At 44.7% G+C, this 14,073-nt stretch overlaps 1 protein-coding gene across 1 annotated transcript in view; it reads right to left on the bottom strand.

Annotated features, from left to right (window-relative positions):
- Positions 1-3,539: 3,539 nt before the first annotated feature.
- The window catches only part of LOC135909975 (uncharacterized), a 50,673-nt gene continuing 40,139 nt past the window's right edge, over positions 3,540-14,073 (bottom strand). The window contains exons 4-7 of the mRNA XM_065441988.2: positions 8,474-12,116; positions 7,044-7,200; positions 5,629-5,669; positions 3,540-3,795 (exon numbers count right to left, since the gene is read on the bottom strand). Coding sequence (XP_065298060.1) covers positions 5,667-5,669; positions 7,044-7,200; positions 8,474-8,634 — 321 coding nt within the window. The 5' untranslated portion in view covers positions 8,635-12,116 and the 3' untranslated portion in view covers positions 3,540-3,795; positions 5,629-5,666. The remainder of the gene's footprint in view (positions 3,796-5,628; positions 5,670-7,043; positions 7,201-8,473; positions 12,117-14,073) is intronic.

The following is a 14,073-nucleotide window of genomic DNA, read 5'->3' as shown; positions in this document are numbered from 1 at the left end:
TGTGGCCGCCAGAACCGCTCACCTTCGTGCGCGTGATACCCGGATGTGTCTCAAGTGTGATGATCTGAGCCGTGAGACAGGACGGAACAACGAGGTGCTCTGCATGCACCAGCAGGTTATCAACAACAGAAAGTTCTTCCCGAATGGGGTAGAATGTTTTCGCCGCTTCAAGTATGGACTTCTTTGGCGGCCAGGAACTCAGCACGAATGACTTGATGGTTTCCAGGCAACTGTCGTCGAGGGCGGCCTGCCTGAACTTCTCCTTTGTCACGTAGGCTGGCTCAATGAACGAGACAATTTCTTCCTACTTAACAATCTCTGCCTCCGAGGTAGGTGCTGGCAGCCGAGAAAGTGCACCTACTGCAGTGTTTGTGGACCCCTTGCGGTATTTAAGAGCGAAATTGTAGCAAAGCAGTCGTGCACTCCAGCGTGCGATTCGCAGTGGGCGTCTTCCATGTCCTTGTGACGACAGCAAGGACACCAGTGCCTGGTGGTCTGTTCGAATTGTGAAATGGCGACCCCAAAGGTACGTGCGCCATTGCTCACATGCCCAAATACATGCAAGAGCTTCTTGTACACAGATTGAATATTTTCTCTCCGCAGGCGACAGTGTACGATATGCGAAAGTGACTGTGCAGAGCTCCTGGCCACTTTGTTGCTGCAGGACTGCTCCCAGCCCACAGTCGGACGCGTCGGTCAACACAATAGCTGGAACTGGTGGATCAAACATATGGAAGGACTGTACTCGACGAAAGCATTTCCTTGACCCTCCTGAAACTGCCGTCTGCTTCAGCTGACCAGACGAACGGCTCATTTTTACGAAGTAAGACTCTCATAGGCTCGACCAATTGTGCCAAGTGTGGAACAAACTTGGAGTAATATTCTACGAGACCCAGGAATGAACGAAGGGTACCAACATCAGTTGGCACTGGTGTCTTAACTATGGAGTCTACCTTCTCTGGATGTGGCGAAATACAACGTGCGGTGACCTTGTGGCCTAGAAACACAAGTTCTGGAACATTGAAGAGGCATTTGCTGTTCAGTTTCAGACCTGCCTTTTTGATCTTTTGCAGCACGGTCTTCAAGTTTGAAAGGTGTTCTTCTGAGGTCTTGACAAAAATGATGACATTATCAATGTAGAACAACACACCAGGGCAGCGGTCAAGGATTGTCGCCATCATCTTCTGAAATGCCGCTGGGGCAGAAACCAACCAAAACCAAAATTTTCCGTTTTAAAAAACGGAAAAGGCCATCATGAATGATGAAAGCTGTCAGATCCCTGCTGTCAGGGTGCAAGAGAACCTCATGGTAAGAGGAAGTCAAGTTTTGAGAAGTGTGTAGCGCCTACCAAAGCGTGAAGCAGCTCCTCTGTGGGGGGCAACAGGAAACTGTCTGGAACAATAGCTTAGTTCGGCTCTCGAAGGTCTACACACATCTTGATGCTACCATGTTTCTTGTTGACAACAACAATGGGGGACACCCATTCAAAAGCATCGATGTGTTCAATGATGTCAAGGCTCAGCAACCTCTGAACCTCATTTGATACTGGTGACCGGAGAGAATATGGCAGACGAGAAAACTTCGAAGTTGCAGGCTGCGCGCCATGCTGCGTCTTGATGCGATGCGTGAACCCCTTAGCAAGACCTAACTCGGGACTGAAAAGTGACCTGAGCTCATGTGCTAAGGCTGGCGGAAGATCTTTGTCACGGGGCTGCGTACTTGACGGTGTGGAAACGGAACAGGATAGCGGGTCAACGATAGTCGGCAGCGGAGCAACGGACGTGTATAAGCACTTGAGAGCAGAACCTTCAATGCGAAGATTCAAGGCTTTAATGCCATCAAGACCAGTCAGACAAGTTCCTCGGTGAACAACATAAAAACGTAGCGACGCTGTGCGACCTTTAAACCGAACGTCTCCCTGGAAACAACCTAGCACGGAAATTGGTCGTTGAGAGTAGTCAAACAGAGTAACATGCGGAGAAGGCAGGAGCGGAACTTTCTGAAAATATAGACTGAATTCTTGATCCGACATGATTGAAACAGACGACCATGAATCGACAAGGAATGTCAAGGTGACATTCGCAACTTGCACTTGAACATGAATTCCGCTACGCGTGGAACGTTGCACAGTCAAAACTTGCTCAGCACTACTAGATGACGAAACATCTTCATGAAATTAAACTTCCCTAACTCGGCCTTGCATTTGAGTTCGTTTGCGGTTGCATACCCTTTGAAAGTGGCCCTTGCGACCACAAAACGAACAAGTCTTGTCAGGGGCTGGGCACTGCGGCCGATGTGGTCCCACAAGCCGCATCGGAAGCAATGTGGCGAAACGGCGCGTCTACTCTGTTCTCGGTTCCGTTCAGGGGACGGTTCCGATGCGGCGCACGTGAGCCGCGCACACTCCTCGTTAAATTCTGCTGAAAGGTGGCTGTCGGCTCTGAATTGCTTTTTTTTTTTGCGAAAAATGCGACGATGGTGTAAGACGCTGCCGCAATGAAATTGCCTCGACCGAAGCACAAAGTTCCTTTAACTCTTTAGCCGTTTGCTCAAACTGAAGTGCAATTTGAAATGAATTCTCAAATGAAAGTGTGGAACCCAGGAGCAGGAACCGCTCACGTATGCGATTGGAAGCTAGGTCGGCAACGAAATGATCCCGCAGTGCATCATCTTGCGAGGCAAGCGAACAATGTGACTCTAGCACCTGCAGAGCGGCAACAAAGTCATGAATGGACTCGCCCGTGTTTTGGCTGCGACGGTGAAAGCGATGACGCTCGACGATAACGTTGCATGACGTTGAAAACTGGTGCCACAATGCAGCGAGTGCAGAGTCGTATTCGTCAGGAGGGGCTGCCGGTACTGCGGCGCTGGTCTTTGCATGTAGCGTCTGATAAATATGCTGGCCCTCCAACCTCAAACAATGACAGGGAATAGCCTTGCGTTGCTCCGGCTTGAATGCGGCGGCTCCGGATGCCAGCAAGTACACGTTGAGCATCTGCTCCCACTGCTCCCATGTTATGACGGGCGCCCAGGTGTCGGAAGGAAAAACGGTGGCAGAGCAAGCCCGGTGAAACTTATGGTGGGCGGATCCGGGTGGTGCAGCGGGACTGGGGGTACGTTCACGACATCCTCGTCGCCAATGTGGTAATTTCGACGGTCGAAGTCAGGCTCCAGCCGTCCCGATGTAGAAAGCCGTTTATTCAACATATACAACCATATATATAACGAAGAAAAGAAGCGCTCCCTGGGGAATAAAGAACTCAAATGTATAACGAAACTGAATACAAAACAGTCCCAGTGTTCTTTTGCAAGAAACAGAAGGTCACTTGGGATGTACAGATTGCAGTGGAAGAAGCGGCCAAATGAAGACACTGCCGAGGTTGATCCCGCAAGCGTTCATTTTGCCCCGCTCCCAACTCCAAATGAGGCTGTAGCTGCTTAATTTGGCCCTTCTGCACCGCTACTATGGCACAATAGAAGGCACCGGCCTATTGCTTGTGGATCGTTTAGACTATGTTGACGACACCACAGCGTTTTTTACATGATTTTTTATTTGAATTTGACTACATCGAACTATTTCGCACGAATCCGGGTTGAGTTCACTCAAGACCATCCTGCCATCCCTGTAGAAGCTGTCCACAGTGACCGTCACCTCCCAGATAGTCTGCCCCTATCTGGCTTCCACCATGGCGGAAGAGTCAAGGACTTGCATTACTCCTTTCCGGTCGAGAAGATGCAGACTGTAGGTTCCAGGGGGGCGGAGGCAGCTGCAGTGGATTTCCCATTTATGGTAGCCTGCAAAACATGCGTTTGCATTTTGGCACACATGGAACAGGAACCATGAAACAAGACTAACCATGAAGAAAAACAATCAGTTTTAAATGGCAGCTTTACATGCCTCTTTCTTCCACACTGCAGGTGCTTTCTTGCCAAGTAGACAACTTGGGTCACTGGATATGTACCATGGGGCGTGTTGCTCATTCTTCGTCAATTCCCCAGAATGGATAAGTGCCACAGTGACGCAAGGGGCGTAGAAGCCTTAAATGCACCACATCTGTCACATTCCTCTGTGCATGCAACCCTCATCAACGTATGCTTTGACGCAAAGAGCCAACAGGCATTGAGGCTGTGCATGTGTCATTCACTACCGCTGCTACTTCGCCAACTTGAACAAGCTTTGCAACATTTAGGTTCAAACATGGGATTGGATGTGCACATTTTCTTTGAAGACAGATGTGTATGTTCACGTTTTCTCTGCGATGCTCCTTTTCGTGGTCCCACCAGTCCAGCTCACCTCTGCTATGCTGGCATGCTGTACTACTGAGGTTCACTGTTCTGCCGAACCACTGGCATAGCAGGATGTGACATTTGTAACTACGTACTACGGTTTTGTACCTACGTCCTGCATATCTATCTGCACTAGGTACCAGTCGTGACTTAAGGTACTGACTAATGAGAGTCTAAACACCCTTTAAGAACCCTTCCTCTCCTCCCAAAAATAGTCGTAGCACATTCCAAACAAGGTTCTCACTGTTACGATATGAAATATGCGAAACAGTATGAAAATATCACAGGTCAGGTAATGTTGCTCTTATCAATTTTGCTCATGTCAATATTGTCTCATTGTTTAGCATCTATTACACTATAGCAAAGTATGAGCATAGTGGCAAGTGGTCATACATGGCTCTCAGCCTCCCCCTTCAGAAAGCAGATACTGTACAAAGGGAACACGTGTCTTACATGCGTGGTTTACACCATAGCTTCCCAACACAATTTGAACATGCAAATCTTGCTGTGCGGTTCAAATCACCCTACCTAAGACTTGGGAAGAATGAGATTCGATAAAAATAGGAGCAATGTTCCGAAACAAGGTTCAAAAGAGTCTATTAGTAGCAATGACTTTTCTCGTGTTTTAAAGTGCACATACATGCTTAAAAATCCGCTACAGCTATATGCAGCGATGTATAACACAAATAGTGTTCGGGGTTTTCCCATTTCAATTTGTGCTGATAGCAAGAAAATTAAATTCTACTTTCTTTTTCATTAATAATAGCCAATTGTGAAATAATTAATAGCTGCATCATAAAAGCCATGTAGTAGATAAATCGGTAGTAATCACTCTTAACCATTAGATTCTTTTTAGTGCCAAAACAAACATTTTGAAACATTCATTATTGTCTCACGCTATATCAACATTCAGCGATACTTGAAACTAGGCTATTTGTTGAGGTTTCATGAATCTCAGGCAAGCGTAAGAACAGCAACACAAACATAAAGAAACACGACTGAACACTTATTTTTGTTCCTCCTTATTTCAAATAATTTTTTTTTTTCATCAGTATGCACTACAACATAAACTAAATTCATGTTTTTTCGTGTCAATGTCCTTCTTCTCACATGTTACTTCAGGAATCATGCACACTAGTTTTCAGAATTGTTATCCATATTTTGCACGCTGTCACTGTGTCTTTCTAGCATCGCAATCTCCAACATATAGAAATTCCAATGTACACTCTTATTCCATTCTGGTGTACTAACTGTCCCCTGCCTGTTTTAGAAACCATCTGTACCTTGTAAAATAAGATAGTGTGCGCAGAGGTCACAAGTGACCTGTCCTATATCACTTACATTGCTGGTGGCAGGACCCGAAGGTAGTGACGGGACGGTTACTGAAACGGAACATAAAAGAATATTAGCGACTGCATGAGGACAGGCAAAGAGGTACGTTCCTTTGCCATGGTCACCATAAGTTTTTCAGATCAAAAGACAACTCAGCTGTTTGTTTTACAAGTTTGGTTCTTATTACTGACTTGCCATGTTACGAACGCGAAAAACCCTTCTTTTTTTAATTTAATTACCACAGTTAGTTGCTGAGGGCATCATTTCATTTTATTTTTATTCCTTAATGACCATGTGGTGGGGTATTACATAGGGGCTTCCATCTCCATGCACATGAAGAAAGTAACTGTCAATTCGTGTTCTTGACGTAAAAGCTGCTTTTCTCTTCTTGAAGACATATTTACATTTAACATCATGGCTTCTCTCGTCAACTTGCGGTAACCGAAACATTCTTCAAGGGCGCTTTTTATCATCTGTACCCATGCAATGGTCTAGGTAAAGTTAGTCCCAATTCTTAGGAATGGTGATGGCACAAATGACTCAAACCACTTTCACACAGTTCCGCAAGCATCAGACTTTATATCCTGGATGAATATTCCACATAACCTCTTCCGAGCTAATTTTGAGAAGTATTCGAGATAATGTGCATTGCAAACTACAGGGGGGCTCATGAGGATATCCAAAATCAAGCCGTTCATATTATTCACAATCAATCCTACACTGTCTATGTTACTGTAGTACCTTGTATTTTATAACGAATTTAACAATAATTCCAATTCTGCAAAAAAAATGTGGAACAGTGCATGCATTCTCAAAGTTAGCGCTTTTTGGGGCTTATCTTCTCCCAAACCAATAAACACCAGCTACCTTGCTTGGCTATTCTTAATGTGTGCCCTTGACTTTCAGATCACAAACGTCAAGCGCCTATTAACAAGTGATAGCATTCTTGAAAGGATTGTAAGCACAGTGTTTAAAGAGAGAAATGCATGTAAGATGGATGAGGATTATTCCTTGGGGGCAAGATAAGTGACAATGAATAGTGAATGGAATAATTGGTATCGATTCATAGTTATTAAAGTTCAAAATACGAAGGTGAAGGGAAGACGCGAAGCAACAGGACTATGCACTGATTATCAATTGATGTTTCTTTCTTGGAAAGAGCATTTTATATCGATGGAGGCATGTTTGTTAGACAGTGGCAAGATAGCATGTTATTATGATGAGCATGTGTGAGAAGAAGCTTGGCATCTCTATAAAATGCTTGTTCCAATAAAGAATCAGCCGATAGCCAGCGCAAAGTCCTGTAGCTTCTTTTCTTCCCTTCATCTTATTCTGTGCTGTATAATTATGAAGCCCCAGGTAGCATACATATTTTTGATGTACCACCACAGTATCTAACAAGTCGCAACATACGCCAAACTCACCATCTTGCTTGACAGCCAGTATCTTTCCAAGCGAATCTGCCGATGGCCATTTGGATTAACCGGGTTCTGGAGGCAGACTGCAAGTTCCCGATTTCTGGACGTCGGGAAAGTTGCAGCTTGGAGCACTGCTTGGCCCTCCTTGTCCACTGCCGTGAGACTGTTGTTCACCGTGCACAGCCATGCCCCAAATAAAAAAAAATATGCGTTGAAGATAGCTGCTTGTGGTTGTGTAGTCAGATATGTATGTAAATGTGCAACTTTATTGATTTCATTTAACTAATTCTACGCGTGGTGGGCCTGCTGTGCTGATCGATATCAGATGTTAATAAAAAGAGGGAAAAGTGGGTCTGCAAAAAGGTGACACCACACAAGCAAGGCCTCTATCCATGTTTCAAAAATCAATGTGACGATACCTCGAGGCCGATTTGGGCTTAGAGAAAGAAGCTGAATTGTCATCCCAACATTAAGACTCTCATTTTCAAACTTGGATTGAGATATTTCTGTCTTGCCAATTGTCTCACTCAAATGGGTCCTGTCTCTCAGATTCACAGCTCACTTAAGAAACAGCAAAAATATTCACCGACAGATTCAGATTTCCCAGACCGTTTTCCGTCAAGGATGTTTACATACATTAAAAAAAGACACCAAAACGTTAGGCCTGTATTAAGGCACCCACACCAGAGGAACTGCCCCACAGGCCATATTATCCAACACAGCTAAAGCTCTCTGATGACTGCAGTTTATCCAGTCATGTAACCTGTCTATACATTGTGTGAAGGGCCAAGGTACAACCTGTGGAGACAACTCTCGGCATTTTCATGTCAGATGCTAATGACAGAAAGGAAATGCTATTGTTCACTATGCTGTGTTCACAGTGAGCAGGCAACGCTGAGGTTGCCATGCAAGTAGTCCAGCTATAGGAATTTCACTCAGTTTGTTTTACTAGTTACCTTTTACTTTGAAATGCTTTCGATGGAATAACCTATTTCACATCACTACAACATGTGGCCATAAGGTTATTAGTGCACCCTTGTGCTTCCAGCATGCATCATACTACGTTTGGTTTCAAGCTTAAGCAAAAACTTTGGGCTGTGGCCGCTGGTATCAGAAACGTGCCAGTTCTTTAGTATAGTGCTAAAGAGGTCTTGATCTATGATGCCTCCCATGTTGCATGAGGCCTAATGTTACATTCAATTAATAGATACCGTACATTTTCTTTCATATGTGACGCACTATGTTTTAGTCGCAAATAGAGCAGTGAGACAACTCAGTCTAGCCTTCATAGCATTCACCTGCTATGTGTGAAATGTGCTGTGTTGTGCAAAGAATTCGGTCGAGGTTTGTGCAAGTAGATTAGGTTCACTCTGCAAAACTTAAAATGGCGACAGAAACGCAGTTTGAACAAAACATTAAACCTTTCCAAAACTTACGCTAGTGTGCAGAGCTTGCCAGGTGCTGCAGGGATGTCTTGCTGCGCCGCCCTGGCCTTCAGCAGCAGGCCAAACTCTGAGGGACTCATTTGGTGCGCATTTGAAGGCCTTTCACCGTGCTGCACACGGCGGCTGCACACCTCCACCTTCCCTCCAACCATACCGACAATGTAGTCAATCCGAATGATGTCATTTTCTCTGAGAATGCGTAGTGCAGGGACGTGCTCGGGACGTTAACCATACCACATTAGCGTCACTAACAATATGTCCTGTTCTGCTTCGATGGCGTCTATAAAGGCATCTAAATCTTCTAGGACGGCGCTGTCTTGCAACCACTCGCTGAATGTCCTGATCTTTCTTCTGCTGCAATACGTCACTGTGTCTGGAACTAGGACCATGACATTGGGTTGAACAGTGGATACAAGACCCGTAATCTTGGAGTTTGGGAAGAATGAGCCTTTGATACCGGACAGTTTCCTTCGTGCAGAGAACTCCTTTGGGTCAAGCAGAAGCTCAGCGATGTCGTTGTTGGATAAAAAGAGAGAGAGAATGAACATTTTTAATGGGTGAATGCAGCTTTGGAGAGGCGTCCTCATTCCAGAATGCCTTGAGCTCAGGCCGCGTCATGGGCCCTCGCAATCAGCCGCTGCCGATTCTCGAGGTCGGAGCTGGCCAAGGCTCTCACTAAGCTTGTCAGTGGTGTAAGGGTTCGGAGGATTTAATGGTGCCGGTCTGCAACCCCCTAAAATGTGCCTGATGGACCGGGGCTCTGCGCGGAAGCGGCATTGCGGAGAGAATTGTGTAGGGGCTATGAGGTGATTTCTGGTTGGGTTGGGGATAGAAAAGCTTCGTCTCCGCCGGAAGTGCTCGGGAAGTTCACCACTCCACATGAGCGTCGCTAACCATATGTCGTGTTTTGCTTCGTTGGCATCTGTAAAGGCATCTAAATCTTCTAGGACAGCACTGCCTTTCAACAGCTCACTGAATGTCCTGATCTTCCTTCTGTTGCAATACGTCACTGTGTCTGGAACTGGGACCATGACAATGGGTTCAACAGTGGATACAATACCCCTAATCTTGGACTTTAGGAAGAATGAGCCTTTGATGCCGGACAGTTTCTTTCGTGCAGAGAACTCCTTTGGATCAAGCAGAAGCTCAGCGATATCGTTATCGGATAGAAAATCTTCGTCTCCGCTGTCGCTGGTGTGGGAAAGTTGAGCACTTTGCTTCTTTGTTGACATTGGTGGTCCACTACTTGGCATAGCTAGTCGGCTTCGGATTTGGTTGGGCATCAAAGAGAACCTTGTCTGGACGCTAAATATGTCATTCAAACTCTTTTCCGGCTGAAGCAGGGACTTGTCAATGTTATCAATAGAAAAGTAGGAACATTCTATATTGTCTTCATTGAATAATATAAATGTGTGGCTTGGATTGACAGTTTCCTTCGTGCAGAGAACTCCTTAGGGTCAAGCAGAAGCTCAGCGATATCGTTGTCGGAGAGAAAAGCTTTGTCTCAGCTGTCGTTGACCTGGGAAAGATGAGCACTTTGCGCTTTGTTGACAATGGTGGCCCACCACTTGGCGTAGCTAGTCGGCTTTGGATTTGGTTGGGCATCAAAGAGAACCTTGTCCCGGACACTAAATATGTCATTCAAACTCTTTTCCGGCTGAAGCAGGGACTTGTCAATTTTATCAATAGAAAAGTAGGAACACTCTGTATTGTCTTCACCGAATAATATAAATGTGTGGCTTGGATTGACAGTTTCCTTCGTGCAGAGAACTCCTTTGGGTCAAGCAGAAGCTCAGCGATATCGTTATCGGATAGAAAAACTTCGTTTCCGCTGACGTTGGCCTGGGAAAGATGAGCACTTTGCACTTTGTTGACTTTGGTGGCCAACCACTTGCCGTAGCTAGTTGGCTTAGGATTTGGTTGGGCATCAAATAGGACATTGTCCCCGACGCTAAATAAGTCATTCAAACTCTTTACTGGCTGAAGCAGGGACTTGTCAATGTTATCAATAGAAAAGTAGGAACACTCTATAATGTCTTCACCGAATAATATAAATGTGTGGCTTGGATTGACTGTTTCCTTTGTGCAGAGAACTCCTTTGGGTGAAGGAGAAGCTCAGCGATATTGTTGTCGGATAGAAAAGCTTCGTCTCTGCTGTCGTTGGCTTGGGAAAGTTGAGCACTATGCGCTTTGTTAACATTGGTGGCCGACCACTTGGCGTAGCTAGTCGGCTTCGGATTTGGTTGGGCATCAAAGAGAACCTTGTCTGGATGCTAAATATGTCATTGAAACTCTTTTCCGGCTGAAGCAGGGACTTGTCAATGTTATCAATAGAAAAGCTTCGTCTCTACTGTTGTTGGCTTGGGAAAGTTGAGCTCTATGCGCTTTGTTGACATTGGTGGTCCACCACTTGGCGTAGCTAGTCGGCTTCGGATTTGGTTGGGCATCAAAGAGAACCTTGTCTGGACGCTAAATATATCATTGAAACTCTTTTCCGGCTGAAGCAGGGACTTGTCAGTGTTATCAATAGAAAAGCTTCGTCTCTGCTGTCGTTGGCTTGGGAAAGTTGAGCACTATGCGCTTTGTTCACATTGGTGGCCCACCACTTGGCGTAGCTAGTCGGCTTCGGATTTGGTTGGGTATCAAAGAGAACCTTGTCTGGACGCTAAATATGTCATTCAAAGTCTTTTCTGGCTGAAGCAGGGACTTGTCAATGTTATCAATAGAAAAGCTTCGTCTCTGCTGTCGTTGGCTTGGGAAAGTTGAGCACTATGAGCTTTGTTCACATTGGTGGCCCACCACTTGGCGTAGCTAGTCGGCTTCGGATTTGGTTGGGTATCAAAGAGAACCTTGTCTGGACGCTAAATATGTCATTCAAAGTCTTTTCCGGCTGAAGCAGGGACTTGTCAAGGCTATTGTCTTCACCGAATAATATATATGCGTGGCTTGGATTTACGGCTTGGATTGAGCCAGGAAGTCCACTTCCGATGCCATCACTACCTGGTTGGTACGCTGCCTGCTTCGTTGCGGGGCTGCTCGTATGTGCCATTTTTCTTTGAAGTTCTATATGAGTGGCCTGATACTTAGCTCTGTGGCTTGGTGGACATTTTACTGCATCTAATATGACTACATTGCCTAGCTTGAACACCAACTTTGTTAGGTCATGGTGCCTATTTTCCATGAATAATCTCTTGTCAAAAGAAACACTAGCTAGAAGTGGATGTACCAAATCGACAAAACCATAAAGCTGCAACAACTTTGAGATGGTCCCCGTGACATTACAGAGCTCAATGGGTCCATCAGTCATGTTGAGGTGTTTTTTGTCAGCCGCACTGTGGCTCTTTGCTCCACAGTTTCTGGTAGATGCGAGAGGTCGTGTGGATGTGTAAACTCTGTTGTCTGGATCGACAACAATCTTACTGGGAAAATGTCTCGCCCCCAACCGTATGGTTTCAGTTCTTGCACCGATACGGCCCCGGATTGATGGTGGAAGTTGGGATAGGATGCCTTGGAGCCTGGAAAAAGGCACGCCTTTGTTGGCTCTCATGGCATCGTTGAGATGCTCCAACGTATTGCCCAGCACTGTCATCATCCTGCGTGGACTTAGCAGCTGGCAGGAGGTTTCAGGTGTGCACTGCAGCAGGAAGAATTGTTTACAATCATGCAACCAATGCCAACTAATAAGAATATGCATCGAGATGATCAACTAGGCAGTATATTCCTTAAAATTTCATTTACTTTCAGCTGTAGTTATCACAGTCAGAATAATTTATTCAAGGTCGCTGAGCCTTAAAGAGGTACTGAAAGAGCTTATCTCGTATTTCTTGTTGTTTATTTCTTTTTTTTGCCTTATTAGTAGTTAGTGGCCACAATTGTAGTATATCAGGCATAAATTTTTCAGATTTAAAAGAAAGCATAAATTACACAAACTTTTAATGCATATAACTTAAAGTGCAAGCTAAATGGAACACTGCTTCTCGGCATAGACTGTGTTTACGACGGTTCCTTCCCATAAGAAAATGAGGGAATGTGGCCAAGTGATCACACTCATTTACAGGCGGGTGTGGAGATCAAAGTAGCAATTGATCACCTTATCAAAAGCGCTATATGATAATAGAGGAGCTAAAAGAGGAGCTAATAGAGGAGAGAAGGTCGCGCTGTGTTCCGGGACAAGCTCCAGCAGATGACCGGCCCATGCTCACCGTGTCGTATTTGGAGAAGCGCAGAGTAAAAGCAGAAACAATGGCAGATGCGCTGCTCATCCAGCTTTCGGTGACACAGTCACTGTGTGACTCGCAACAATTGTATACCAGGCTGACCGATAAATGCGTCAGCAGCATGTGACCCTCTTCCTCCCCTTATTTTTGTGACCATGCAAAAAAACCCTTATAACTGCCCCTTACACCTAGAAGCCAAGCTGCATATGGCGACTGCTAGGATGGATAGTTACATAGGGTGGATGATGACAATCCTGTGTCAAATAAACTTGGATGACTGATTGATTTATCTTTGTGTCTCATCATTCCTACGCTGTAGTTTTTTTTCTTTTCTCCTGCATTATGCGCATGTATTGAACTGGTTGCATCAGAAAAGTACATAGTTAACCAATGATCTGTCATATGTTGAAGGAAATCTAGCACCATCCTCTTGCTACGTGGCCAGAAATTATCGAATAAAGCAATAAAATAGCACTGCTATAAACTTTAAGAAGGCCAATTATAGTGCTTCGAAAAGATTTTTCATTCATTTCTTCTGATCATTACAAGTTTGAAAACGAATGAAAGCAAATTGCAGAGCGTAGTAGCCGCAACTTATTGTAATATTAAAGGAGGGCCAAAGGTGGAATGAAAATGCCGGAGACATAGCAACTACCTCACTTTTCTGTGAATACCTCAGGTGTTTGGTGACTACGAAAAAAATGCAGTGCAATGAAATGGAAAGGCAAGTTAAGATAGTAGCAATATTGTAAAAAAGAAAAGGGAAATAACTACAGAGACAGTACAAAAACGTAATAAACAATGAAAATGCCAAAAATGTTTGAGATTATTGCCGGCTTGAAAAAAAGCAGAAAAAAATGTATGTGTATGGTACTTCTCGCAATGGGTAAGTATACAGGATGCCACATTTTTAAATTAGACAACATTTTTAGAAACCACCTGTGGCAAAAGCATACTTCTAGTTATTGAGCTGCGTTACTTGAGGTGAACATTACTTGCACGAAACACTGAGATGCATAAATGACCAATTACAAACCGTCACTAGTTTTGAGCGAATTAGATTACGGCAAATTGCAATTTACGAATGGTAGCGCGATTGCAAGGCATATTCGCTGGGAAATAATTCTGAGGATGTGCCACTGGTTTAGATACACGTGCCATCGCACTTGCAGTAAAAATGCACTGCTGTCTCACTTACCTGGAAGGAAATGCCACTTATGCATTGAAGCACAAAAATAAATCGGACACTCATGTATTTCGTTGCATATTTTGGGGAATTTATATCTCGACACTGGTGTCATCCCGAAAATTTGATCCTAGTGAATACGCTTTGCAAACACTCACTAGCTACAATCCGTAAATTGAAATACGTGT

The sequence above is a fragment of the Dermacentor albipictus genome, chromosome 1, assembly GCF_038994185.2.
Source record: "Dermacentor albipictus isolate Rhodes 1998 colony chromosome 1, USDA_Dalb.pri_finalv2, whole genome shotgun sequence".
NCBI lineage: Eukaryota > Metazoa > Arthropoda > Arachnida > Ixodida > Ixodidae > Dermacentor > Dermacentor albipictus.
Note: the sequence above shows the minus strand (reverse complement) of the source record. Positions and strands in the feature narration are given on the sequence as shown.